General features: G+C 50.4%; 13 protein-coding genes across 13 annotated transcripts; 6 read left to right on the top strand and 7 right to left on the bottom strand.

Moving 5' to 3' along the window:
- Positions 1-218: 218 nt before the first annotated feature.
- Positions 219-479, top strand: BBBOND_0101380 (hypothetical protein; the record flags this gene model as incomplete). The annotated part of the gene is made up of 1 exon (XM_012910541.1): positions 219-479. One exon carries the CDS (start codon positions 219-221, stop codon positions 477-479), a length of 261 nt encoding a protein of 86 aa, XP_012765995.1.
- A 355-nt stretch (positions 480-834) lies between these two features.
- Positions 835-2,289, bottom strand: BBBOND_0101370 (hypothetical protein; the record flags this gene model as incomplete). The annotated part of the gene is made up of 1 exon (XM_012910540.1): positions 835-2,289. One exon carries the CDS (start codon positions 2,287-2,289, stop codon positions 835-837), a length of 1,455 nt encoding a protein of 484 aa, XP_012765994.1.
- Positions 2,290-5,763: 3,474 nt separating this feature from the next.
- BBBOND_0101360 (hypothetical protein) lies at positions 5,764-6,084 on the top strand (the record flags this gene model as incomplete). The annotated part of the gene is made up of 1 exon (XM_012910539.1): positions 5,764-6,084. The coding sequence occupies one exon, from the start codon at positions 5,764-5,766 to the stop codon at positions 6,082-6,084; it is 321 nt and encodes a 106-aa protein (XP_012765993.1).
- A 913-nt stretch (positions 6,085-6,997) lies between these two features.
- Positions 6,998-8,234, top strand: BBBOND_0101350 (hypothetical protein; the record flags this gene model as incomplete). Its single annotated transcript, XM_012910538.1, has 2 exons — positions 6,998-7,967; positions 8,101-8,234. 2 exons carry the CDS (start codon positions 6,998-7,000, stop codon positions 8,232-8,234), a joined length of 1,104 nt encoding a protein of 367 aa, XP_012765992.1.
- Positions 8,235-9,686: 1,452 nt separating this feature from the next.
- On the top strand, positions 9,687-10,448 carry BBBOND_0101340 (hypothetical protein; the record flags this gene model as incomplete). Its single annotated transcript, XM_012910537.1, has 2 exons — positions 9,687-10,196; positions 10,302-10,448. 2 exons carry the CDS (start codon positions 9,687-9,689, stop codon positions 10,446-10,448), a joined length of 657 nt encoding a protein of 218 aa, XP_012765991.1.
- A 1,187-nt stretch (positions 10,449-11,635) lies between these two features.
- Positions 11,636-12,028, bottom strand: BBBOND_0101330 (ribosomal protein S8 family protein, putative; the record flags this gene model as incomplete). Its single annotated transcript, XM_012910536.1, has 1 exon — positions 11,636-12,028. One exon carries the CDS (start codon positions 12,026-12,028, stop codon positions 11,636-11,638), a length of 393 nt encoding a protein of 130 aa, XP_012765990.1.
- A 1,196-nt stretch (positions 12,029-13,224) lies between these two features.
- On the top strand, positions 13,225-13,995 carry BBBOND_0101320 (HVA22-like protein putative; the record flags this gene model as incomplete). The annotated part of the gene is made up of 2 exons (XM_012910535.1): positions 13,225-13,755; positions 13,795-13,995. The coding sequence occupies 2 exons, from the start codon at positions 13,225-13,227 to the stop codon at positions 13,993-13,995; spliced, it is 732 nt and encodes a 243-aa protein (XP_012765989.1).
- A 332-nt stretch (positions 13,996-14,327) lies between these two features.
- On the bottom strand, positions 14,328-15,305 carry BBBOND_0101310 (THO complex subunit 4; the record flags this gene model as incomplete). Its single annotated transcript, XM_012910534.1, has 4 exons — positions 14,328-14,510; positions 14,548-14,616; positions 14,651-15,219; positions 15,254-15,305. 4 exons carry the CDS (start codon positions 15,303-15,305, stop codon positions 14,328-14,330), a joined length of 873 nt encoding a protein of 290 aa, XP_012765988.1.
- A 482-nt stretch (positions 15,306-15,787) lies between these two features.
- On the top strand, positions 15,788-16,648 carry BBBOND_0101300 (hypothetical protein, conserved; the record flags this gene model as incomplete). Its single annotated transcript, XM_012910533.1, has 1 exon — positions 15,788-16,648. The coding sequence occupies one exon, from the start codon at positions 15,788-15,790 to the stop codon at positions 16,646-16,648; it is 861 nt and encodes a 286-aa protein (XP_012765987.1).
- A 113-nt stretch (positions 16,649-16,761) lies between these two features.
- On the bottom strand, positions 16,762-20,016 carry BBBOND_0101290 (hypothetical protein, conserved; the record flags this gene model as incomplete). The annotated part of the gene is made up of 1 exon (XM_012910532.1): positions 16,762-20,016. One exon carries the CDS (start codon positions 20,014-20,016, stop codon positions 16,762-16,764), a length of 3,255 nt encoding a protein of 1,084 aa, XP_012765986.1.
- A 1,541-nt stretch (positions 20,017-21,557) lies between these two features.
- BBBOND_0101280 (hypothetical protein) lies at positions 21,558-21,767 on the bottom strand (the record flags this gene model as incomplete). Its single annotated transcript, XM_012910531.1, has 1 exon — positions 21,558-21,767. One exon carries the CDS (start codon positions 21,765-21,767, stop codon positions 21,558-21,560), a length of 210 nt encoding a protein of 69 aa, XP_012765985.1.
- Positions 21,768-22,258: 491 nt separating this feature from the next.
- On the bottom strand, positions 22,259-23,020 carry BBBOND_0101270 (hypothetical protein; the record flags this gene model as incomplete). Its single annotated transcript, XM_012910530.1, has 1 exon — positions 22,259-23,020. The coding sequence occupies one exon, from the start codon at positions 23,018-23,020 to the stop codon at positions 22,259-22,261; it is 762 nt and encodes a 253-aa protein (XP_012765984.1).
- A 1,144-nt stretch (positions 23,021-24,164) lies between these two features.
- BBBOND_0101260 (hypothetical protein) lies at positions 24,165-24,926 on the bottom strand (the record flags this gene model as incomplete). The annotated part of the gene is made up of 1 exon (XM_012910529.1): positions 24,165-24,926. One exon carries the CDS (start codon positions 24,924-24,926, stop codon positions 24,165-24,167), a length of 762 nt encoding a protein of 253 aa, XP_012765983.1.
- Positions 24,927-25,009: the final 83 nt, after the last annotated feature.

The following is a 25,009-nucleotide window of genomic DNA, read 5'->3' as shown; positions in this document are numbered from 1 at the left end:
CAGTAGATTCATATCGATCCCTCAAGAGACACGACATATCACATCACATGGGCACTCAAACAATCATTCGCATTCCGTACATTCATCTGGAGGACGCGTCACCGAATCTTACAAGGCGTTGTCGTGCTACCGACTTTAGCGATCGCCAGACCAGAGCATAAACAAATAAACCGACGCATACATGTATTACATTACTTTCTAGTTGCTGCTTAGGTGATATGCGCGTGTTATTACTGGATGGAAGCGTTTACAGCAAGGGTGAAGTGCACAAGGAGGGTAGGAAGCACTGCGTGAACGTAGTCCCCGTCTTTTCTTCAGCCAGGCTGTCGCATAGTTCGTGCCCACGCTGCCACCTTCACGTGGCGATTCCCGCGGGTACAAAGAGCTATTTACAAGCCTCCTTCACTCTCAGAATTATGGTCTTCAGGCGGAAGATCCTCTGTACCATCCTCACTGCCAGCACTAAACGTGTCGTTTGATCTATGTTCCACGTCTTCACGCGCATTGTCGTTTTTGTCACGTTCTGAATGGTGCTTTTGGGGGGGAGGTGCAAAATGAATCAGCCGGTCTAGATTCTCCGCAATATGCTTGACACATTTGGTTATGTATTTGGCATAGTCGGCAGTGTGAGTGAACCTCTTTCATATTTTAACTACCGCGACTCTCAGAAGTGCTGCTAGAGTTGCGGTCATACTCACTACGAAAACGGAAACGTTTCTTTATAAGCTTCCGGATTTTACGCAAAGCCTTACAACGTACACCCTTATATCCTGCTTCTGAATCATCTTTGCCGACGCCGCTACCCGCTGACCGTGAACCATGTTTGCCGACGCCTCAACCAGCTTCTTCTGACGCGCGTATGCTTCCTCTAACCGCTTCTTCTGACGAGCTTTTGGCCCTTTTAGCGGTTGCCCGTAAGCGTTCGCTGCGGCGTGTAACCGCTTCTCCTGACGAGCTTTTGCCCCTTGTACCCGTGTTTTGTAACGCGAGTATTTCTTTCGTATCCGCTTCTTGTGACGCGAGTATGTCTATTGAAAACGCTTCTTGTGACTCGAGTATGTCTTTTCTAACCGCTGCTAGTGACGCGAGTATGCCGCTTCTAGCCGCTTCTTGTGACGCGAGTATGTCTCTTCTAACCTCTTCTTGTTGCAAGAGTATGTGGCTTATAACCGCTTCTTGTGACGCGAGTATGTGGCTTATAACCGCTTCTTGTGACGCGAGTATGTCTCTTCTAACCGCTTCTTGTGACGCGAGTATGTCTCTTCTAACCGCTTCTTGTGACGCGAGTATGTCTCTTATACCCGCTTCTTGTGACGCGAGTATGTCTCTTATACCCGCTTCTTGTGACGAGAATCGGTGGCCTTCATACGCTGCTTGTGACGCGAGTATGTCTCTTATACCCGCTGCTAGTGACGCGAGTATGTCTCTTATACCCGCTGCTTGTGACGAGAATCGGTGGCCTTCATACGCTGCTTGTGACGAGAATCGGTGGCCTTCATACGCTGCTTGTGACGAGAATCGGTGGCCTTCATACGCTGCTTGTGACGCGAGTATGTCTCTTATACCCGCTTCTTGTGACGCGAGTATGTCTCTTATACCCGCTTCTTGTGACGAGAATCGGTGGCCTTCATACGCTGCTTGTGACGCGAGTATGTCTCTTATACCCGCTGCTAGTGACGCGAGTATGTCTCTTATACCCGCTTCTTGTGACGAGAGTGTGCCGCCTGCACCAGCTGATGGTGGCGCGAGTATGCCGCTTGCACCCGCTGCTTGTGACGCGGGTATGCCGCCTGCACCAGCTGATGGTGGCGCGAGTATGCCGCTTGCACCAGCTGCTTGTGACGCGAGTATGCCGCTTGCACCAGCTACTTGTGACGCGGGTATGCCGCCTGCACCAGCTGATGGTGGCGCGAGTATGCCGCTTGCACCCGCTGCTTGTGACGCGGGTATGCCGCTTGCACCAGCTGATGGTGGCGCGAGTATGCCGCTTGCACCAGCTGCTTGTGACGCGAGTATGCCGCTTGCACCAGCTGATGGTGGCGCGGGTATGCCGCCTGCACCAGCTGATGGTGGCGCGAGTATGCCGCTTGCACCAGCTGATGGTGGCGCGAGTATGCCGCTTGCACCAGCTACTTGTGAGCCCATGTTGCCGACATTAGCGCCCTTATGTTCCATTTTTGTGCTACCCTCGTATGTCCCATAGATACCTTCATTTCCTTCCTCACCCTTACCGATAGAAACAGTCGTTGCCAGGTGGGTTGGCTGGTCCCCTCCTGAAGAATCCGCCATCTCGCACGCAACCGATTCAAACGTAGTTATGCGAAATAATTGGCCACGGATGTATAGCTAAATGGGTTTTGTTCAAACGAAAGACAGACTGTCGTCGACGTGTGCTCTCGAATCGTGTTCCTGAAGCTAGCCGCCCTCAAAACACGTCGTATTCACCGCTGACAGATGTATGTACGCGCTAGTTTGTAAGTATATTTTATAGCAAAATTAACTCACGTTTATATAATGAGAAAGTAATGCTTAGATTCCGTCAACAGAACACGCCTCACAGTAGGGGCCAATTTCCACGGCTAGCTGCCCTACAAGCGCTCCCAAGCTACCACTTGACATTCCGCTCTGGATCAGGGAGGCAGCAATCATCCCAAGGTCGAATATAAATAAGGCCCGTAACCACGTAGCCCCGTAGGCACATTGGGAGGTGTCCAGACATGAGGCATGGTGACGTCCATAGACACGCGTACACACTCTAGAAATCCGAACAATCACCTGCATATCGTGAACACAACAAACAGGTGGTTAAACGGGTGCACCACCTTGCCACTCCGAAACTTCAAACATTGACGACCAACCTGCGGCATCCACTCAGCATTCCACGTGCCTGACGGCCTTCTCAACGCAACCCATCAATTCCGCTTATCCGACCGTGGTGTAGCGGTTTACAGCATACAATTTAAATGTCGCAATCGCCCAATTAGTAGATACTTTGAAATTGCCATTGCCACAATCTCGGGTGTCACCTCAGGCCTTGCTCCTGCCACCGACGCGGCGAAGCGTATACTGAGATCGGTGATGGCTGATTAGCCGATTGAAATCATCAATGTATATGATATCCCGAGAGTGCCAGAATGGCGGATCGCAAAGAGTTGTGGATCCACGGAGTGGTCGTCTCGGAGGCGATCCATGAAGTCGAACTTGACTCGTCTCGACACTTTTGAACGCGTATTCGAAGCAATAAACTATACGCCTGATAAATGATTTGTAACATATTTAACCGCAATTACCTCTCCCATTGGCCGCCACCGTAGAGGACAACGTGTAGGATGCAGGCCCGAATACACCGGGTGCGAAACCTCCTCTAGACTGGAACAGCCGCCTCAAGCTGCGATAAATGAAATCAGTGACCGTGCGTGCAATAGACGATCGCTATGATGCACTTACTGGAGAATGAGTCACTCAACATCTTGCAAATGCCAAGGTTCGATGCGATTTCTAGTCGCAACCTCTGGAAACATCGTTAGACACTGGACCCTCGGAAGTTCACCTGTCAGACTGATTACTTTGCTGATTCATGATGACCATTTACAGCTTCCAAGGCAGCAGTCACGTCCGCTGTCTCATGTAGGCATGTTACGTAACTAATACAACGCTAGATCCTGCACATTGCGAGTTACACGCGCGCGTATTACAGTTTACAAGACTTGTCAGGAAGATAATCAAGGAAAGTACATTGAGATGTTTATATTCCTTCTGTGTACAGTGCAGTGGAGTGTGCGGTGCAGACATGCTTACCCACCGTCTCGTGCACCCCTGAGACAGGGTGGTAAAATGCATTTCACAACATCGGCGAGTCATACAGCGTATACATAAACAATTATATCATTGTCGGTCTTTAAAGCGGTAATCAAGTGTCCGCTTTACCCAACTGGTACCACCATCAGCTTACGTTATCAAAACTTTGCGGGGCTGCCTGTCTGACTACCGATGTAGCAGGCAGATACTAATGCGGGTGTCTAGTGTGCGTGTAGTCCAAGTGTCGGGCAATTTTACGGCTCCGGTTCTCTGCGTTGTAAAGCTTGGGACACCTGTAACTGCGACTCTCGCAAAGGCGTCTTGTCCGGTGCGCTTGTCCTGTCCATTGTCCTGTGACAACGCTCCTATTGCTTTCCTCCGTACATAACCTCTACAAGTCCGGCAATGGGCGCCTCGGATTATTAATGACGTAGTAGAGAGTCCCAGCGGCTCCAAGACGTCGCAACCAGAATGTCCTGCCTCCTCTAGCTCATGCTGCCATTGTTACTCCTTAGCATCGCTGGTCGATATATTAGCTCATATAATAACTGGTACTGTGCGTCCGGTTTCAGCAGTTACCGTGGGAAACCAGTCTCCTACATCCCCGTGGTGAACAGCGGCCGACTGCAAATCCACATTTGCTGACCCATAGTCCGCACATTGTGCCATTAATAGCTGCTTACCGTTTCGGTAACTGCTACTGATAACGGAGAATCTTCATATGCTGTGGTAAGATTGCACACCCAGCATCGGTATACCCTCGGACTCCGTGGTCTCCTACGAACGCGCCCGTCTTGCCGCATCCGGTGACTCTCCGTCACAGCTTTAGAATCACTCTGGCAATCATAACTGTATCACATTTTGCATCGTTCGTCGGCTGCATTGCCAGCATTTCATTCGCATCACGGGGTAGTCGTACATCCACGACTTGCACATTCCAAACTTGACCGTGTATTTTTCATTAGTTATTTTTGTTTCGACCATCGTGACGATGTTCTTGCGTCGATGCTCCCGTATTATGACTGGTGGATTATCTTCGTTGGACTTTTGAGAGGCGACTCACGGAAATGGAAAGAGGGGATGCGGCCATGTACCGATATTGATGTCATAATTTGCATTAATAATTTTGCAAGTATTAAAACGTTAAGGTATCTGTATGACACAACAGAGTCATTTACTGACTGTTATGTTGGACCCGTGTAGGAAAATTCTGTGGCAGTGAGCCGGCTGCAGACGTGGGGTTGGTTCTCGGTGTCTTTTCTTGTCACAAACAATAAATTGTCGATTTTTTTGTTTTAGCATACCCATAATATTTATGCTGTTTAGCACCTTTTTTAATGATTTTTGCGGTTGCAAGTTATCGTCTGAAGCGAAAATTATGACAATGGCCAAATTTGTGAGCTCCGTTGGCACGTTGCGCAGTAATGCTCTCTACGATAATGTCTAGGCGAGTTTCTTGTGATTTCGGATATACAAATGAATTACATAGCGACAATTCGTTCATCGCGTGCAAAAAGGATGCTGGAAACTCCATCGTAACAACTGCCATATGCCCTCGTCGGGTCAACCACAGCGAACATGCCTGGCATCCCTAACCGACTGCAGATGCAGCGTTTCAGGTCAATGCGTACGTGATCAACAATAGTGAGTTTTGTTTCGTCGCTACTTCGTGCGTAACACACAATGAATCTGGGCGTGATATCGTATGGTTTGAATCCAGTGGATCACATACGGAAATGCATGTTGTGATGCCACCAGATGAATTGTCTACGATGGCCGAGCGCCGTTTGATATTCATCTGTAGACCGCAAGATTGTGTTCTGAGTGACGCAGTGCGGCGTCAACTTTCCCAACGCCATGTCTTCGCCGAAATGCAAGCTTTCCCTTGGACTGCGAAGACACCATAGACCGAGGAACCATCAAAGATCGGACTTGGCTTGGGAGTGCTTTGTCTGAACGAAATAAATGTGCTTCTACCATTTTAAGACTGCTAAGGAAGCGGCTTTCTACTGCCCAGCACCTTACGTCCTGGACCCGCCCAATTGCTTCAACAATGTCTCCGTGAACGGTGAAGTGAAGGACCTAGGCGAATTGAGCGAATCGATGTTTACGACGCGTTCCAACCATTTCATCATTCTAAAGTTCGACAGTGATAATATAGGACCCGGGGAGACCCTGCGCCAGTCGCCGCCACTTGAATGCCGATGCATCACTATCAAGGGTGTCGTCCTGTCTACCATCCAGATCGAGAACTACTACTCCAAGGAATGGGTAGCTCAGATGTAGTAAACATTTTTGTCAATGACAGAGTTTAATTGTCATAGTTCGTGTTGGTCGATCTGCTGGATTGTGTCTTCAGTGAGAGCATTGCTTTGTGGAGAGTGTTGCAATTGTAATTGCCAGTCTAACGACATGTTCTGGTGTTGTCGTGGCTTTTTGTAACTAGTGTGAACGGCCGTGGAACCTGTGAAGACTGTGCTATTGAATTACTTGTCACCACACCTTAGTTGGGCATTGTCTACTGCAGGCATGAGGAAGATGCAACATAGAGGTTTGCATCTCCGTTTGCATTTTGAAACCTTAACAATGCCCCTAACACGCGACAAAGAGCAATAAGTGGTACCTAGAATGGGACTTCACTGAAGCCCCCAATTTGGGTGAGCAACCACTGCGGCATTGCCTGAGCACGTTGGGCGACCGGTGGGAGTGGGTGGCTAGACCGTGTGGCTTTCACCCTATATAGGCGAATATCGGTGAATATTTGCCTATGTATGAGTTAATCTTCAGTGTGGTGGCATTTATTGTCAGCATCGTGATAAGCCGTGAAGTCGTAACCCCAGACTGCACCCTAGCAGAGGCTTTGAGGGGCGCCCCGCAAACATGGCTCCCCACTTAGTCGTTACCCCGAGAAGGTTGCAACGAGCGTGCACACAATACAATCTTACGTGAATCAGTGGCATTCCTCTCGCTTCAAATACAGGTGAGTCTATTTTAATACTTATCACGCTGGCGCAGTAACTAGACGATACATGTGTTGTTAGAGGTGGATACGGCGTGTTTTTGAGGGCGGCTAGCTTCAGGAACACGTTTCGAGAGCACACGTCGACGACAGTCTGTCTTTCGTTTGAACAAAACCATTTAGCTATACATCCGTGGCCAATTATTTCGCATCACTACGTTTGAATCTACTGCGTGCGAGATGGCGGATTCAACTGGAGAAGACAAGCCAACCCACCTGGCAACGACTGTTTCTTTCGGTAAGGGTGAGGAAGGAAATGAAGGTATTTATGGGACCTGTAAGGGTAGCACGGAAATAGAACACAAGGACACTAATGTCGGCAACATGGGCTCACAAGTAGCTGGTGCAGGCGGCACACTCGCGTTAAAAGAAGCGGTTAGAAGACGCATACTCGCGTCAAAAGCAGCGGTTAGAGGCGGCCCATTCTCGTCACAATCAGCGGTTATAAGCGACCTACTCGCGTCAAAAGCAGCGGTTATAAGCGAACTACTCGCGTCAAAAGCAGCGGTTATAAGCGAACTACTCGCGTCACAAGAAGCGGTTATAAGCGACCTATTCGCGTCAAAAGCAGCGGTTAGAGGCGGCCCATTCTCGTCACGATACGCGTGTATGATGAACATAATGGCGTCAAAAGACGCGTGTATGAGTAACATAATGGCGTCAATAGACGCGTGTATGAGTAACATAATGGCGTCAAAAGACGCGTGTATGAGGGACATAATGGCGTCAAAAGACGCGTGTATGAGTAACATAATGGCGTCAAAAGACGCGTGTATGAGGGACATGCTCGCGTCAAAAGACGCGTGTATGAGAGACCTACTGTCGTCAAAAGACGCATGTGTGAGAGACATGCTAGCGTCAAAGGACGCGTATGAAGGCCGCCCGTTTTCGTCACGAGCAGCTGTTACAGGCGACATACTCGAGTCAAAAGAAGCGGTTAAAAGCGACATACACGCGTCAAAAGGAGCGGTTATAAGAGACATATTCGCATCAGAAGAAGCTGGTAGAGGTGGCGGAAAAGATGATTCAGAAGCAGGATATAAGGGTGTACGTTGTAAGGCTTTGCGTAAAATCCGGAAGCTTATAAAGAAACGTTACCGTTTTCGTAGTGAGTATGACCGCAACTCTAGCAGCACTTCTGAGAGTCGCGGTAGTTAAAATATGAAAGAGGTTCACTCACACTGCCGACTATGCCAAATACATAAGCACTTTTGTCAAGCATATTGAGAAGAATGCAGACCGGCTGATTCATTTTGCACCTCCCCCCCAAAAGCACCATTCAGAACGTGACAAAAACGACAATGCGCGTGAAGACGTGGAACATAGATCAAACGACACGTTTAGTGCTGGCAGTGAGGATGGTACAGAGGATCTTCCGCCTGAAGACCATAATTCTGAGAGTGAAGGAGGCTTGTAAATAGCTCTTTGTACCCGCGGGAATCGCCACGTGAAGGTGGCAGCGTGGGCACTCACTATGCGACAGCCTGGCTGAAGAAAAGACAGGGACGACGTTCACGCAGTGCTTCCTACCCTCCTTGTGCACTTCACCCTTGCTGTAAACGCTTCCATCCAGTAATAACACGCGCATATCACCTAAGCAGCAACTAGAAAGTAATGTAATACATGAATGCGTCGGTTTATTTGTTTATGCTCTGGTATGGCGATCGCTAAAGTCGGCAGCATGACAACGCCTTGTAAGATTCGGTGACGCGTCCGCCAGATGAATGTACGGAATGCGAATGATTGTTTGAGTACCCATGTGATGTGATATGTCGTGTCTCTTGAGGAATCGATATGAATCTACTGCATCTTAATTCTACACCGTGGTTCACACAGACCGTTGTTAGACCATTAGCGTGGTATATGGGTGCGGCGGAAAAGTGGCAGCCTGAACTGGAGGCATGACCTTCAATTGCAATTCAAATGAGCTCACATTGGTATGGGCAAACGATATATGGGAATGTGTACAACTGCGGTTCAGGAATCCCGCCGTGGAAGATTACGTCAAATTTCAAGATTCCCTCAGGCTTTATAGAACGTCGCATTGGAGCTACAATGTTCGGCAACCAACACCTGCTAGTAGAGCCGTACGATTAGGTTACAAACCAACAATCTATTCCCCCAAGAATACACATATGAAGGACGCGCATACACACAAGATCGTACGCATACACACAGCAGTACCAAAACTAATTGTGCAGTAGACTCTGCAGCAACCGCCGATCACCGCTGATATGATGCCTGATTTATAGGGAAGGCGACCAACGGTGCCATCATCTGAGGTTGTTACATGCCAAGAAACATTAGGAATCGCAGTTGCCGCAATCACCTAAAGCACAACACAATTACGATACGCACGTTAGACAGTAGAAGAATCGTCTGACTCCGTCACCGAATGATTGCGAGGTCGATCAACAGCGTGTAACGCGCGACTCCATAAGCGCAGCAACACACCACTCGCAACCACTTGCAACATTGTTGAAATATCTACACATTGTTACACATTGATTCAACACGCAGAGCTACTGTATACGCCCCTTGTGGCTAAAACTTATGCACGTCTATCACTCGCGCTTTACATAGTACATGCCACGCTTATTGTCTAGAACTGGCTGCGATACGGCACTTCGGCCGCCATGGCTTTGCTTAGGTCTGCCTCGTTCGCATTAAGAAGAATTCGCATACCGTGCTAAAGCGCATATGTATTAGAAGGCAACAACACTTGTCTTGTCCTTCCCCGCTATTACGACATTACCTGCATTCAGTGTTCCTATTACATACGCGGGATCTTCGCGACGCAATTAGTAGATAAACACGATATTCACACGATTTTATTACAATAATTCCGTAATTTAGCTAACCCTTCAAAATGGTATACACTTCGTTGACCAATGTCCCTCGCAACTTCAAGGAGGCCATTGACTGGTTGATGGCCGTGAGGGGAGATGGTGCTAAAAGCAACGTAGCAGCATTGGGTGCCGCACTCTTCAGTTCCCTGGCAGACAAAACTGTTGACAAGATGGAGATGCCGGCCCTCGAAGAAGTTAAACATGTTACTAAAAAGTTCCTGGATCAACCGGAGCTTAGGAACCAGTGGTTCGTAGGAGGGCTGGTTAAGCGGTACAACGACCTTATTAATAAATCACCTGGAGGGTTAGCTAAGTACTTTCGGGTTGTTGACGAATCCGATGAGAACGTCTTAAAGGGCAAGGGTATCACTGCTGGATCCATTGTGGAGAACCTTGACGATGTTGTATATGGCACTGAGATATTCTTGGATGATATTAAAAGCCCAGGCGAGTACGAGTCTGCTTACAGTCCAGAGGCTACGTGTAGTAAATCATGTACCCAAAAGCCGGAAGATTGCGCAGCTGTCTTCGTGGGTATTGCGCCTATGTTAGTTGCAGGCTTATTATCTTTGAGATCAGCTTCTTTATCTGGGAAATTGAAATCGTCGCCGTTTATTGCGTCTAAGCGTATGCAGGAGTTGATACAAGCATTGGGTTACGTAGAGCCAGAATGCCGCGCTGGCATGACGGCTTCGTATGTCGGACGTGCTTTGAGCGGTTTTGATGCAGATACTACTGACTTTATTTGCGACATGTCTGGCTTCTGGGTTTTCAAATCATAAAAAAGTACAATAGCTGGATAAGCCGCCACGCGTTGATTCTGAGCCCGCAGCACCAGTGGGTTGGCATCTCTTCACCACTCACGAAACACTCCAAGTTTTTGAAATGCAGTTTTAGCAAGCTTTGTGGATACGGTCTTCGTCCACTGCACTGGCGTCAAAAACAACTATGGGCGTCTCGCGAATCGAGCTAGTGACGCAATTTGACCTGAGTTCATGCAGCTCCATACAACTAAATGTCTGCATACCCGACTCCATGTGGCAGCCGACAGTTCAACAACCACGCTGAGCACTCCTCCACAACCCCTTGGGCGAACGAGATATCAATAACGCTTGGCGTAGCTTGTTAGCATAGCAGTTGCGAAAATACACGGCCCCGTTAGGTGCACAGCATCTTGATGCTTAGACCTAGTATGACTTGACAGCTTAATATTTGGTCTTATTAACTTTCATGAATCAACATCCTGACATTTGGTGCAGAACATGCAGTGATGGTGTTACCGCGTATCGATGTGAAGTTTGCGTTTTTGAGCTCTGTATCGCCCGCTTGCCATCACAAGTGGTATGGTGCTAAACGGCAGGTCGAGTGGGCAATAGCAGTGATGGCGAATCGGATAGCCAGCAGGAAAACATGAATCTTGCAACCCGTATCAGCGATTGCACGTTAAGGTTATCTTTCTAGCGTCTACAAATATGCCTTAATGCCAAAAGTAGCCAGAGATCGCACGCACTAGTTTGAACTACACCGTAACAGTTCCATCATGATTTCATGTTTCTGCGTCTCCACGCTGTTAACGTCCTGTAAAATGCGTTACATTATTCTGTAAACGCCTCCAAGCTTTCATTCGAATAAGTTGCAGGACTCATATAGCCCTCAGCATTGTACCATTGGTGCCGGTGATCATGTAGTGCGATGGCCAAATAACAAACTCCGTTTAAGCAACGCGTCTCCATCACGTAATGGCAAACTTGATACACGCCTCACCTAAACTCTATTTGAAACCCATTCTAGTACAGCGGATGAATCGTTTTGATGGGGACTCTGCCTAATATTGCCACTCTGATGTCCATATCCCCCTGACACAAATATGTAACCAACTCAAGTAAAAAGCGTTCAAGATCGAGAAGAGACAAACCGCCTACACAACACGACACATGTAGTGTTTTATAAACGAATTAGAAACAATGTTTCAGAAGAAGAAACCGAGGATCTTGCCACCGGTGTGCTTGCGCCTGGCCTCCTCGTGGTCCATGATACCGTAAGCGGTGGTGAGCACGAGGTGACCGAACTGCCTACTCGGCAAGATGTTGGAGCTCCACTGCTCAATGTCGTCAAGGGCAATGTCGTAGCGTGGCGATACAACGGCACACTTGTTGATGCGGCCCAAGAGCTCAATCACAATCTTGCCACTGCGATGGTCATCAGCGATGTGGAACTCGCCGATGTATCCGTGCTTCTGCATACACAGCAGGAACTTCACGATGACACGGCTCGAGGGGCGGATAAGAACGTGCCTCCTTCCGCGCTTCTCGGCGTTGACAATGGTCTTGAGGCAGTCCGCCAAAACGCTCATGCGAACCATCTGAAATTTTATAATATGCGTGGAAACAACTGTAAAATAAAAATAAGGAGCGACAAACCGACTACAATCGCCAAACGATGGGCACAGGGACTCACCTTGCGTCAAACTGGAATGTGCTGAACCCTATTAGCGTCTATATGCCTAGTAAATCGGCAGCAGTGACCCTATGCATAAATATTGGGTGCAATCCGGGCGATGGTTATCTGTAACAAGCGGTGGGAGCGCCTATGTTCGGGTGCCGTTCCGCCGTGGGGAGGTGGCCTGAGCCTTCCGCAGCGCCAGTGGGGATGACCGTTTAGTCGACTAAAACCCCGTAGTGTAAGCGTTAACGGCGCAATAGAACAAAACTGACGGTTTGTGTGATCTCGTTGGGTCGCTGGTGTATGCCTTTATCTCACACATAGGCAGACAGCTGGGCAGTGCCGCGTGCACGGTAGCAGTATGCCGAAGGGCCCGGAACTTAAGAGATTAAAACGCAGCCAGGGTGACACATCGTAAAGCGCAATACATCCGAAAATAGAGCTGGCAAACTGTTAGTTAGAGAAATGTGTGCCGCGTTGGTGTCACCGTCGGCCTAGTGCTTCTCGCAAAAGCGTGGGTGGTTACCAATATAAACGCAATTTTCTTAGCCCATCGTGTCGCTTCCCATCCGTGGTGCGACGGTACTAGCGGGTGTGACACAGTAGCTTTACGGCGAAGTTTGGTTAGGTCGAGGAGTGCTAGACGCGCGGCGCCATGCTGCCACGTTTCTCACCTACGCCTGGTTGGCAACTACCGCGGCACAGCGAAACACGATTACGCTGCGACGTAGAAGCTAGTGTAACTGTTGCTAATGCGCCGTGGAGAAAAACACACGACGAAAGGCCTGTATTTAGGTACCAAACGTCAACGACGGACGACGTGTTTTACGTTATCCCGTAACACCGTTCCGTGACGACATTCATTACATAATCAGCACAATAGGAAATTGGAATAAAACGTTGTGGACAACTACGCCGTATCGGGATTCAGTGTGTCCCACGCCGCAGCGCGTCTCGGGTGATTAGAGAATACAACAGCATCACTGCAAATCACTTGACGAACATCACGCAGAAATCAAACATTACTTTACGTAAATACCCGACGATTAGCCCTCAAACGGTTGATTGCGCTCAAGCAGTATCCTTTTCTTGTACATATATACAGAGGTAGCAACCATGGAAAACGAGGTGGAAAACAACCTGTCTTCACCTAGAGAGGCACCGAAGTTCTGGGATTGTTTCCAGGATGGCGCTGTCGACTGGATAAAGCTTACGCGTTACTTCGACTACCAGGCGGAGGCGTTCCCGCTGATGACCTCCATCTCACGTGTCGTGAAGCTGTCTCCGGGCATCATCCTTATTATATCCATCGTGGCCCTTCTAATCATTTTCGCCTGCGGCAAGGGCACGACGATTATCTGCGACGCGGCCGGGCTTCTCTACCCCGGATACAAGACCTACAAGGTCATCAAGCTTTTCGACGGCTGCCCAGCCATCAGGCGCGCTGCAACACAGGAGCTTAACGGAGCCATTGGAATTGACGGCAGCACGCCTCAGGAGCAGCTCATGTTCTGGGCGAAGTACTGGGTGGTTTACTCGCTCGCCTTCGTGTTCAAGTACATGCTATACGCCGTCTTCTTCTGGGTGCCTTTCCAGGACCTGTTCAAGCTGTGCTTCGTGGTGATGATGTTCCATCCCAAACTCAGGGTAGGCGCTGAGTAATAAAGCAACTCACACCTAGCGCAGGGCGCCGAATTGGTTTTCAACTTCTTCGTATTCCCCTTCCTCATACAATACGAGAAGCGCATCGACGGCGCGCTGGACTTCGTGGACAAGAAGATGGACGAACTCATGAAGAACTACAGCCATTATGCCATGAACCCAAAGCTGAAGGAGCGTATGGCCCAGGGAGCGGCCACCTGGAAAGCCGCTACGCAGGGGAAGTGAAGGCCATCTTACGCATGAAGGACATAAAAATAGGTTGTAGCATATAAATCGCAACGATAAAACTTTGTAACACTAAGGGTTTTGCCAATGGTGAACACACCAGCGGGGCCAGCGGCGGCAGACAGGTGCGAAGCAGCAACGGCAAAAGAAAGTTAAGCACGACTGAGTAGTTCCAGTAAAACGTACGCAACGGTTCCACATATGACAAAACTATTAAAGATTGGTTCAAACACGGTTGGCCATGTACCAACCGGAACAAACGTGCCTTTGAAGCGCCCGTGGCCACAGATTGAAATGAGATCGAAATTAGGGGGCGATTGTCATGGCCACGATTACCACGGTGACTTCACGTTGTTGGTGTTGCGATTGACATTCTGTGGTCGTGGGCGTTGCCTGGGAATATCCTGGTACTCGCCATACACCGATATCGGTCGCCCGGATAGGTCTATGCCATCATACTTTGAAATGGCAAACTTGGCGTCGCTCATGGATTTGAAAACACAGCCTCCTGTGCCCTGAAAAGAGATGAAGATCAAAGAAGGACTCGCTCACCCTAGATCTCGCGGTGCGGTCATAGTCGATCCAGACCTTGTCCACTTCTCCCACGGAAGCGAATAGCCTCTGCGGACGTTAAAACTGGTCGATTTTAACAAACCGTCAGTTGCTCATGGGAGACGTTGTGATCCAGGTTGGTCACGCGGACAATAAACTTGGGTGGTCGAGGTTCATTCGACGAAGGCCCATACGGAGTGACGTGAAGCGGACGAGCGCCGTAGTTTTGAGGGTAAAATCTCTCCCGGCGCGGTGCATCCGGGCCACTGTACTGCTGCCTCGGGTAGTAGCCACCGCCCCTGTGCTCACGGTTGTCGCTCCTGTGTTCACGGAAATCGTTCCTTCCGTCGCCATAGGACTGCATTTGTCCCTGGAAGTGGTTCCTGGTGTCGCCAAACGGTTGTGACTGCCCACGCAGGTCATTCCTTGCGTCGCCGTACGGCTGCATTTGCCCGTGAAAGTTCCCACGATGGTCTCCGTACGAAGGCGTCTGCTCATGGCAGCTGTTCTTCGAAAAGCCATATGACTGCATTGGCTCGCGGTGTCCGCCCCTGACGTTACGCGGCATGTTTCTAGCTGGCTGGTAGTCGTTATGCGCCTCAGGGTAGCGACTGGCGGTCCGACCTCCCTTATGCGTGCCCTTGCCCCGGCGCAGCACCTTGTCGACATCATCTGCAGCCGTTAAACGGGACATGACCAAACATACCCAGTGCCATGTCCAGCAGCTGAGATGTGCGAACTTCACTGTTCGACGCCATGTTGCTAGCGGGAAATTGGCCCGAACGAGAACACACTCTCTCACGCGGCCACCAACGGTGATGTGTAACACCAAAAAGGTAGCGCAAAGTTTAACTAAACATGCGCTTAATGGGTTATTATTAACATTTCACTCATCTATAAAATTGTCCGTCAAGTATTTATAAATGCTCCGCGATTGCAGTTATCGTTAACACCTCCATAGCGCATCATCCGCGGCAGCTCGTCGCCAGGAAGCGCAAGGGCAGACAAGCCCGCAGCGGGCCTGACGGACCGCATTGGGATATAGTGAATTTACGTGGCTGAGCGGGCCGTGATTCGGCGTGCAATTCCGGGCGACGGCGCCGCTGCCTAGCCGGACCGCCGGCGATGCAGTATAGCTCCGTCGCCAATACGCCACTGCTGTGTATTTCCCGTGGCGGTAACACGCTGTGTGCAAGCAAAACGACTGGTGTGTGCGTATGTCGCTTATTAGGCTGACAGGATGAGGGACCTGAAGGCATGTGGAGTCTGCGGGAACGCGTTCACCCTTATGAGCAGGCCGAAGATATGCAGACAGTGCAAACGCAGCTGTTGCGTCAATTGTGTCGACACTAACTACGTTTCGCCGCGTGGCGTCAGCCCAAGGAATGCGAATAAGCCTAACGGTCAAGCGGATTCCCCGGGACTATGTGTCGACTGCGTTCTGACGGAAGCAACCAGCCACTCCATCTCCGTGCAAGAGGACCTGGATCGCACCGAGGAGATAAATCGCGGCCTGAAACTCGAGCTGAAGCGTCAGCTCGTGGCCATGGAGAAGTTCCGAGGTTTTCTAGTGGAGTTCTGCAACGCATTCGCGCCGGAGTCGGCGCTTTTCCAGGAGGGCAACACGAGTGAAAACAACGACGTGCACGAAAGCGACGCCGACAAGAAACTGGATCAAACTCAACCTATCGCAAACCTTGTGGCGCGAGGCCAGGACAGCCTGCAGAACCTGTATGCGCGAGTGAGACGACTGAGGTCAGACCTCGACGCGGCCAACAACGATGGAAACGGCCTCAAGCGGGCATTAGCGGAAACGCGGGCTCAGTTAGAGGCGGTGGCAGCCGAGCGAGACAGCCTGCAGTCATCGCTGTACGAGATTAACGAGTCACTACTGCGCCTAGAGACCGAGCGGCAGCAAGCGGCAGATCTGAGGCGTGATTGCGAGGCGTTGCGGGCGCGCTGCCACAAAATGGAGCGGGATTACAACGCGCGGACGAGTCCAAGCGGCACGCAGACGCTGCTGCAGCGTGGAGACGCGCGAGAAGAACAGGCGGAGAATTGGAGGTGGTTCGCGATGTGCTGCCCGCGGTTCGCTTTTTAAAAAAGGCCGACGACACCTTCGTAAGAACCATGGGAACGGATGAAACGCGACAATATCGCAAACTAGATGCAATTGCTGCACACAAAAACCACATTAACGTTCAATAGTGTACACTAGTAGGGCTTCTTGTCCTGGAACGTCGAGTAGATGGTCGACAGCTGCTCGCCGCGCTGGCGAAGCTGCAACTCGCAGCGGTCCAACTGCTCGGCGAGGCGCCGATTCTGCTCCTCGCATGACTGCAGGGCCTGCGACGTCTGGGCGTAGCGGCCTTGCAGCGCGCTCAGCTCCTCAGTCGACTTCCCCAAGCGGCCCTCTAGCGCATGCAGCTCGCGACCGAGCCGGTGCACCTCTCCCTCAGTACCTTCCTTGGCCGCCCTCAGTGCGTTTATGGTGTTTTCATGGCTGCGGCAGCGATTCGAGAGCTCCTCGACCTGCAGCTGCCTCTCATGCAGCTGACGGCTGTTTTGCGCAGCATCCTCCTTGCTCCGAGCCAGATCGACCTCGACCTGACGATGCTTGGACATTAGTGATATAAGCATGCGATACACGCGCTCGACCTGGGCGTTGAGCTCGCCAACCTCCTCGTTCAAACGACCGTTGTCAGCCTCCACAGCGCGCAGCTGCTCAATCGTCCTATCGCGCTGCTCCAGCTGCCCCTGTAGCCCTGATACCTCGTTCTTCAGCCGTTCGCGGTGGGTTGTCGCCTCCCGCAGCTGCTCGTTTGCCTGCGCATGCTCGGAGGATATCTTGCGGAGCGCCTGGTCCAAATCGCTGACCTGCGCACGAAGCCGCACGCACTCACGATCTAGCTGCTGAGACTGCGACGACGCTGCACTTAGCTGGCTCTGAGCTGTAGCGAGCTCGGCGCGTGAACGCTCCACTTTACCGGCGTACTCTTCACGGAGCTGCTCCAGCTGTTTAGTGGCGGAGTCCTTCTGCTGCTGCAGCTCGCGCGCCTGCGCGTCGAGACGGGCATGGCTCCTCTGAACCTCCCTGCGATGAGACGCCAGTTGCGCTTTGTACTTCTCCACCAGCTCTTGGTGCTGTTGACGGGTGGACCCTTCAGGGCACAGCAGCGCGTGGATGAGGGTCTGCTTGCACGACTCGCTGGACATGTACACCGACGCAACGATAGAGTGCACGCACAGCAGACCCGCTACCCTCATGCTGCGCGTCGGGTCGGCCATATTGGCGTCCCCGGACAGAGCCCTCAAAAACTTGCCCTCACTAGCCAGGCTCCCGGTTCCGTGGTACTCGCTCATGCCAGCATACGTCGACGCGTACTCGCGCAACAGACAGGACACATCGGGGCACATCTTCACCACGCTGCACAGAGCGCACAGCACCAACGTTCCCGCGTCCATGCCATCGGCGCGGTAGCCCGCGAGAGCGTCATACGCCACCAACTTGGTCGCGATGTCGCCGACGCACAGCATCTTGTGCAGCGAGTCACACGACACGCTGCTCGAATGCAACGCCAATAGACGCAACTGCTTCGCGTTCACGTCCTTCATGGCGGACATCAGTTCGGGCAGGCCGCCCGACTGCACAAACGCGTCCAATAGAGCCACCTTGCTCACGAGCCCTACGGCGTCGCCAACGGCAGCCCCGGCAGTTTTACGAAAACCTACCACGGCGATCAGGTGCTTCACGAACTTCGAGCGCAGGTCAGCGCTGAGCGATTTGGTCACGTCGCAACGTAGCAGTATCCGTCGCATTATCAGAGCCATTATCACCTGGATGGGGCCCAGGCTGAGAGTAGCCACATTGAGGAACGTCTCCACCGCGTTACCTACGGTGTCGGAATACCGCTCAATGAGCGACGTGGTGCCGGACATCGTGTTCGCAACGTCAGGGAGGGTCTTGGGGCAAACGTCGAAAAGCTGGTGCAGCATCTGCAAAATCGGTACCGCCAAGTCGTCCATCTTGTTGTGGATCAAGTTGCAAGAGTGCAACACAAAAATAGCAAAAGTCTTCTGCGGATTCATGCGCTCATCCGCGTATCGCACGAAGCCGGGGTCCCGCATACAGAGCGACAGCGCGCCGGTGATCGCCTGTAGTTGCAGGACGCTTCTACATTTAGTCATGTACTCGAAAAGAATCCGGGGAATCGAGTGGTTGTTCTGAGACAGCTCGGCGGGGCACAAGCGGACATAGACGCAGTAAGCCCACAGCAAAAGTGACCTGCCTGTGTTAGAACTCTCGAGCACGTTGCACAGCGCCTTCACCCCCTTCACCAAAAGTTCGCTGTTGGAAAACTTCACGCCTCGCGACAACAGGCCGTTAAGCACACTCCAGTGTTTGGAAAAAATAGCTCCACGGTCGCCGAGATTCGGAACCATCCGGTCTTCCGGCAGGTCGTTCCCAGACAGACCCGTGCGGTCCCCATGGCGCACAGCCTGCTCCACGAAACAGCATCCCACGCAGCCCAGGGTGTCGTAGACGTCGCCATCAGCCGCAAGGAGCTCTTCCACGCAGTCGCAGTCGCTCGAGAGGAGCACGTCTAGCAAATGGAGGCACAGCACATAGAGCAGCGATATACGCTGCGCCAACCGGCGGTCGAGCGATGCGAATGCGTCCGACGCGTCGGACGCAGTTTGCCAGATACCCCTTCCCAAAAGTGAAAAAAAACGCCGCGCAGTGTCCACATTATTCCTACCTCCCGCCTCCACGCCGCCTGCAGAAGCTGCGTAAATGACCCGTAGCACGTTAAGAACATGCGCATAAATATTGGCGGCGCAGCTCCCGGGGTCGCCTACCTGAGGGAGCAAGTAACCAATCCTATGGTACCTAGCCAAAATGGACAAAGTTGCGATGGAGGTCAGGTGGTCGCTGGACGTGAGGGCTGATTCGCAGACATCGTCGAAAGTCAAGCTCTTAGACGCACCAGAAACAGCAGAAGTGCTTAGCGCGTCAGCACGACCGTAATAGGAGTGCAGCAGGCGCTGGCAGTGCTTGGTTACCAGGCCCTCGCACTCCGGGGTGTTCAGGTAACGACTGCGGTACGGATTGTGCTCAAACTTCTGCAGCTCATTACGGCCCAGCACGTCGCTCGACGCCTCGCGGGAGAAGGTTGCGCAGTCTTCCCAGATACTTGCCTTACGATAAGGGTCGAAGGCAGCGCTCCCGTTCTTGACTGTTTCGCCGCCACTTACGTAGTTGAGCGTGGAGCCATAGGTGAGCCCAATGCCAGGACGGTAGTCGCCGCCCCGGATATCCGCCTTACCGTCCACGTTTTTCGCGGACTCATTGCGCAGGTAATCGTTGGGGCCGGTGAATCCATACATATTGTCGTTAGCAGACGGCTGTGTAGTGAGAGATGCGAAACCGCCGCGGTCCAGGTTAGAGTAGCCAACATCACGTCCCATCGTTTGACCAAGCGAATGCTAATATTACACGCTCGCAAATAGCTGGGTACCACCCAATCTGCAGTCACGAGGAGATGTGGTGAACCGCGGATGCTGCCATTATGCCGCGGTGACCTGGTCGAAGAAAAGTCGCACGCAACAGCGTCGCAGCGCCAATTGCAGGCCGATAATTCCACAAGAGACGCCACAGATACGCGTCTCGTTAAAAAGAATCCGCGTCAAACTTAAAATACGCAGTGTGCATAACTAAATGCGATGGAATCCAAAGAACGCGAAACGCACAACCAGACGACGCCGTTGAGTTCTGCGAGAAGGAGTATCCGTTAAACTGCCAACAAATGCCACGTGACAAAAAAAGTCTAAAGCCTATCACCCAGCGGTCAAAGTAGGCAAAATCCGGACTTAGACAAAAAACGACGTCGACCAGCACACGTCTACACACCGCAACACAGTGGAAAAAGGAAGGTAGGCCAAGGATGGCAGTCACGCAATTTTCCCTACCTCTCTCACAAAAACACAGCGACTCAGTGGACGTAGCGTTTCGAGCCTTCGTGAGGCGCAAATCGGGTGCGCCTATCAATCTCACCCGCGGTGGAGCATGTCAACCAGGGGGATCAGTCCACTCAGTCTTGAATGTCTCATCGATAGTAGAAACTTTAAAATCTGTTCGTTGCAATGCCGTTGACATCTATATGGTGCTGCGTCAGTGAGAAAGGTACCGCTCGCAACGACAGCGTCAGTGCGACCCTGGTAGATATGGGGAGCCAAAATCGCTTTACTATACCTAAGTGTTACTGTTTTCGAATTCTGTAAATTGTGCGGGCGTGTTTGGATCATAAGCCGCAACGTATTGTCGGCTGCGCTCGCTGGTGTATAGGATCGACGTAATGTCACATCAGCGATTTACCCATATTTCTCATGCAGATCGAGAACGGCATTATAGTTATACCAGGGTCTGTAGATGGTGGTTGCAGTTTCCCGATGTGCTCTGCACTCGGCTATGTTGCGTAAAATCGCCTCTCTGCCCGACGTCACCCGTTCATACTCGTAGATATCATAGTGTCGCTAATGCCCTTCATAATAAATAAATGATGATGTGTGTCCTGCTATAGTCACTGTTAACCACATATTGCACCCTTTCTCTACTGGACTCTATGTTATTAGCGTTGGCAGCGCATATGCGAGTCGAGGCAAGTAATTGGCATTTCAGCTGTCACAATGAGGGCGATGGTTCGGAGACTTTGCGTGATGTCATGATGGTAATACTCTGCTCAATGTACAATGCCCCTTTCATTAGCTACAAGTAAATTAGCTCGCTGAGCATTGACAACCAGGAGATGCTGAGGAGTGTCGATCTCCATAGATCCTTCAGTACCGTATGCTGCACGCTACATCATTGACCCTACCTGTTACCCTAACTTGGTTGTTTTAAAATGTTTTAAATGTCAATGCGGTAGATATGCGCTGCTTTCAGCGGATTCTTTTCTGTTGCAAAAACCGCGGACTATTGCTGCGTTCTCATATTATAGCTTGCTGTGTGTCTACGTGCCTAGGGCCGGTTTTGGATTTTGCGGGGCTACCGCCTCACGCCAATACTTGTGCAGGTTCCACGCCGTTCCGTTGTCGATCCGATTCGCCATCACTGCTATTGCCCACTCGACCTGCCGTTTAGCACCATACCACATGTGATGGCAAGCGGGCGATACAGAGCTCAAAAACGCAAACTTCACATCGATACGCGGTAACACCATCACTGCATGTTCTGCACCAAATGTCAGGATGTTGATTCATGAAAGTTACTAAGACCAAATATTAAGCTGTCAAGTGATGATACAACTATTTGTTAATGCGCCTTGAAGTGAAAAGGCGTTTCGCATTCACGTGACGTGTATCACGGCACAATTTGCAAAGCGTTATGGATACATCGTTCGCCCAAGGTGATGTGGAGTAGTGCTCAGCTTTGTTGTTGAACTGTCGGTTGCCACATGGAGTCGGGTATGCAGACATTTCGTTGTATGGAGCTGCATGAACGCAGGTCTAATTGCGTCACGAGCTGGATTCGCGAGAAGCCCATAGTTGTTTTTGACGCCAGTGCAGTGGATGAAGACGTATTCACAAAGCTCGCTACGAGTGCATTTCAAAAACTTGGAGTGTTTCGTGAGTGTTGAAGAGATGCCAACCCACTGGTGCTGCGGGCTCAGAAGCAACACGTGGCGGCTTATCCAGCTATTAAATGCCCTACTCAGTAGAACGCCCAGAAGCCAGCGAGGTCGTAGAGCACGTTCAATACATCTTTGTTCACATCGCTCAACGCACTGCGTATATCTGAACTACGCACCTTACCACGCTTTGGTTGCCCCTCGTAACCCAGAGTTTCCAAAACACTTATCAAACTGTGCTCCTGAATAGAAGCCGGTCCTTCCATAAATGCATCTGCAGCCGCATCAATCAAACAACGCAGGCCTGCATACAACATAGGTGCAATGCCTACGAGAACCACTGCGCAAACTTCTGGGTCATGCGTGCACGAGGAAGCCCACGTCGCCTGTAAGCTGTAGGTACGATTATAGCGGCGTGTCCTTTTAATGTAGTCCAAGAACTTCTCGGTACTATGAACAACTTTACCAAGGTTCTCTGCGATGGTTTCAGGTTCAATACTCTGAGTCTGTAAGACATTCTCGTAATCACTTATGGCAATATCCTTAAATGCCCTGTCGAAAAACCCGAGGTTTCTATCCATAGCCACATTGTATCGTGTCAACAGGTCCTTTACATATGGATGGTGGTGAACCTCCAGTTGCATCAGGAACTCCTTGGAAACGCTTTTTACATCCTCAAGATCTCGCAACTCCATCTTACCAACTGGCTTGTCTGCGAGGAATTTGTGTACGGCAGTAGCCATGGCTTTAAAGTTGTTTTCAGCATCATCTCCCTTCAAGGCCACCAACCAGTCAATTCCCTCCTTCAGGTTGCGAGGAGCCGCAATCAACGAATGCAATTCCATTTTGCAAAGATTCTTCTGATAAGGTGACCTCTATAAACGTGTGTTGTTACGCTATCTGCAGAACAGTATATAAGACAGAAAGCGTATTGAAGCACCTGTGTCCTAATCGAGGAGACGGACAACCTAAATGCCTTTGCCTTCCAATACACCAGTAATTTATCACAATCTGCAAATCCGTCAACGCACAAAATAGTCAATTTCGGGCAATACACTCATGCCAAAAGTGCTGCATCGCAGTCAGTTCTAGACAAATAGCGCGGCATGCAGTATTTAAAGGGCGAGTCATATGTGTGCACAGGTTTCAGCCATAAAGGGCGTATACTGAAGCTACAAATGTTAGCACAAATTAAGTAACGCATCAACGTATCCACTGTTACTATGGGCCGGTAGCAGTGTCGTACGAAGCCAACGTCGTTCCGCATAACCTCGTTATTGACACACCAGTTACTTGATGGTGAACAGAGACTCTTTTCAACTGTCTGATGTGATTGGCACAATTGTGTTTGCTCTAAGTGGTCGGAACAGGTTTCTGTTTACAACACTTGTCAGATTAAACTGCAAATAACGAGATAAATTGACCTTCCTAGCGAAACCTAGATACTACCAGCTGTTATCGTCTCTTTCTGCTGATTTAGAGGGCTAGCACGTTCGCTAGTCTGGGGCAAAACTAATGGCTTTATGTTTGTAAGAACCAGTGCCACTAATGAGGAGTCGTCAGGCGATGATAGGTGCAGGCATTGTAACGCCTTGCAGTCCATGCATGCCAGGTATTACAGTAACTGGTAACCTGCCAAGCTACAGCAAGTGACTCTGACCGTCCGCACTTCTGTTACGCTTTTAAATCGTACAGTATGCTTAATGAACTGTCGGTTACCACATGGAGTCGGGTGCACGAAGACGAACGCTTGTAACCTTGCCACAGCATACAAACGAACTGCGCCGTGGAAGATAATGTTGAAGCATGAAACAGTTTTTCCCCACCCCATGGCAGCAGTATTGCGGATGCAGAGTCTATAGATCATAACGGCTATTACTATATACCAACATTAAAACTGTTTCGTGAGGATTCATATAATGACTACCCACTTCGGAGCCAGACTCGGTCTGTGCTTAGCTCTTATGACGGCTCATATGCGATCCCTAGTCAATAGAATGCCCAGAATCCACAGAGGTCGTAGAGTATTTCTAATGTACGTTCCTTTACGTCTCTCAATGCGCTGACTACATCCGAACCACTTATACTATTACGACAGACTTCTTCTTTGTAACCCAAGGCACCCAATAATTCTCTCAAACGTTTTCCTTTTCTTGCCTTTGACCATTTGCGGTTTGCAGCAGTTCCAGCCCTCTGTAGCGATAGTAGACCGCTGAATAACATCGGCGAAATCCCCACTAATATCGCAGCGCAATCTTCCGGTTTTGTCGAACATGACGCATCCCACGTCGCTTCGGAACTGTAAGCTGACTTATACTTGTCAGGGTTTTTGATATCATCTAAGAACAGGTCCGTAGCAGTCACAACGTTACTCAAGTTTTCGGCGATTTTTTCAGGTAAGAGATGCCTGGTCACTACAACATTTGCATAATCACTTTCGTTAATAGGAATCGCGAACCTAAAGTATTTGATAAATTGTTTGCCGATACGTTTATTGAATCTCGTGACCAAACCTTGTACGAATCGTTGGTGCATAAGTTCCGGTTGCTCAAGGAACTCCTTGGAAATGCGTTTAACTTCTTCGAGAGCTGGCACCTCTGTAAAACCCACAGGTTTGTCTGCAAGAAAATCGTAAACGGCGGTACCCAAAGACTTCAAGTTCTTCATCCCATCGTCTCCCTTCACGGCTATCAACCAATCAATGCCCTCCTTGAGGTTGCGGGGAGCCTGGGTCAACGTAAAGTACACCATTTTGTGATGACGCGTCAATATTAGCTATTTATATACGTGTATGCTTTTGGGGTTACTTAAGGAATCGACTGGCAAATAACTGT

The sequence above is a fragment of the Babesia bigemina genome (assembly GCF_000981445.1).
Source record: "Babesia bigemina genome assembly Bbig001, chromosome : I".
Taxonomy (NCBI): domain Eukaryota; phylum Apicomplexa; class Aconoidasida; order Piroplasmida; family Babesiidae; genus Babesia; species Babesia bigemina.
This window is presented reverse-complemented; position numbering and strand designations above follow the sequence as displayed.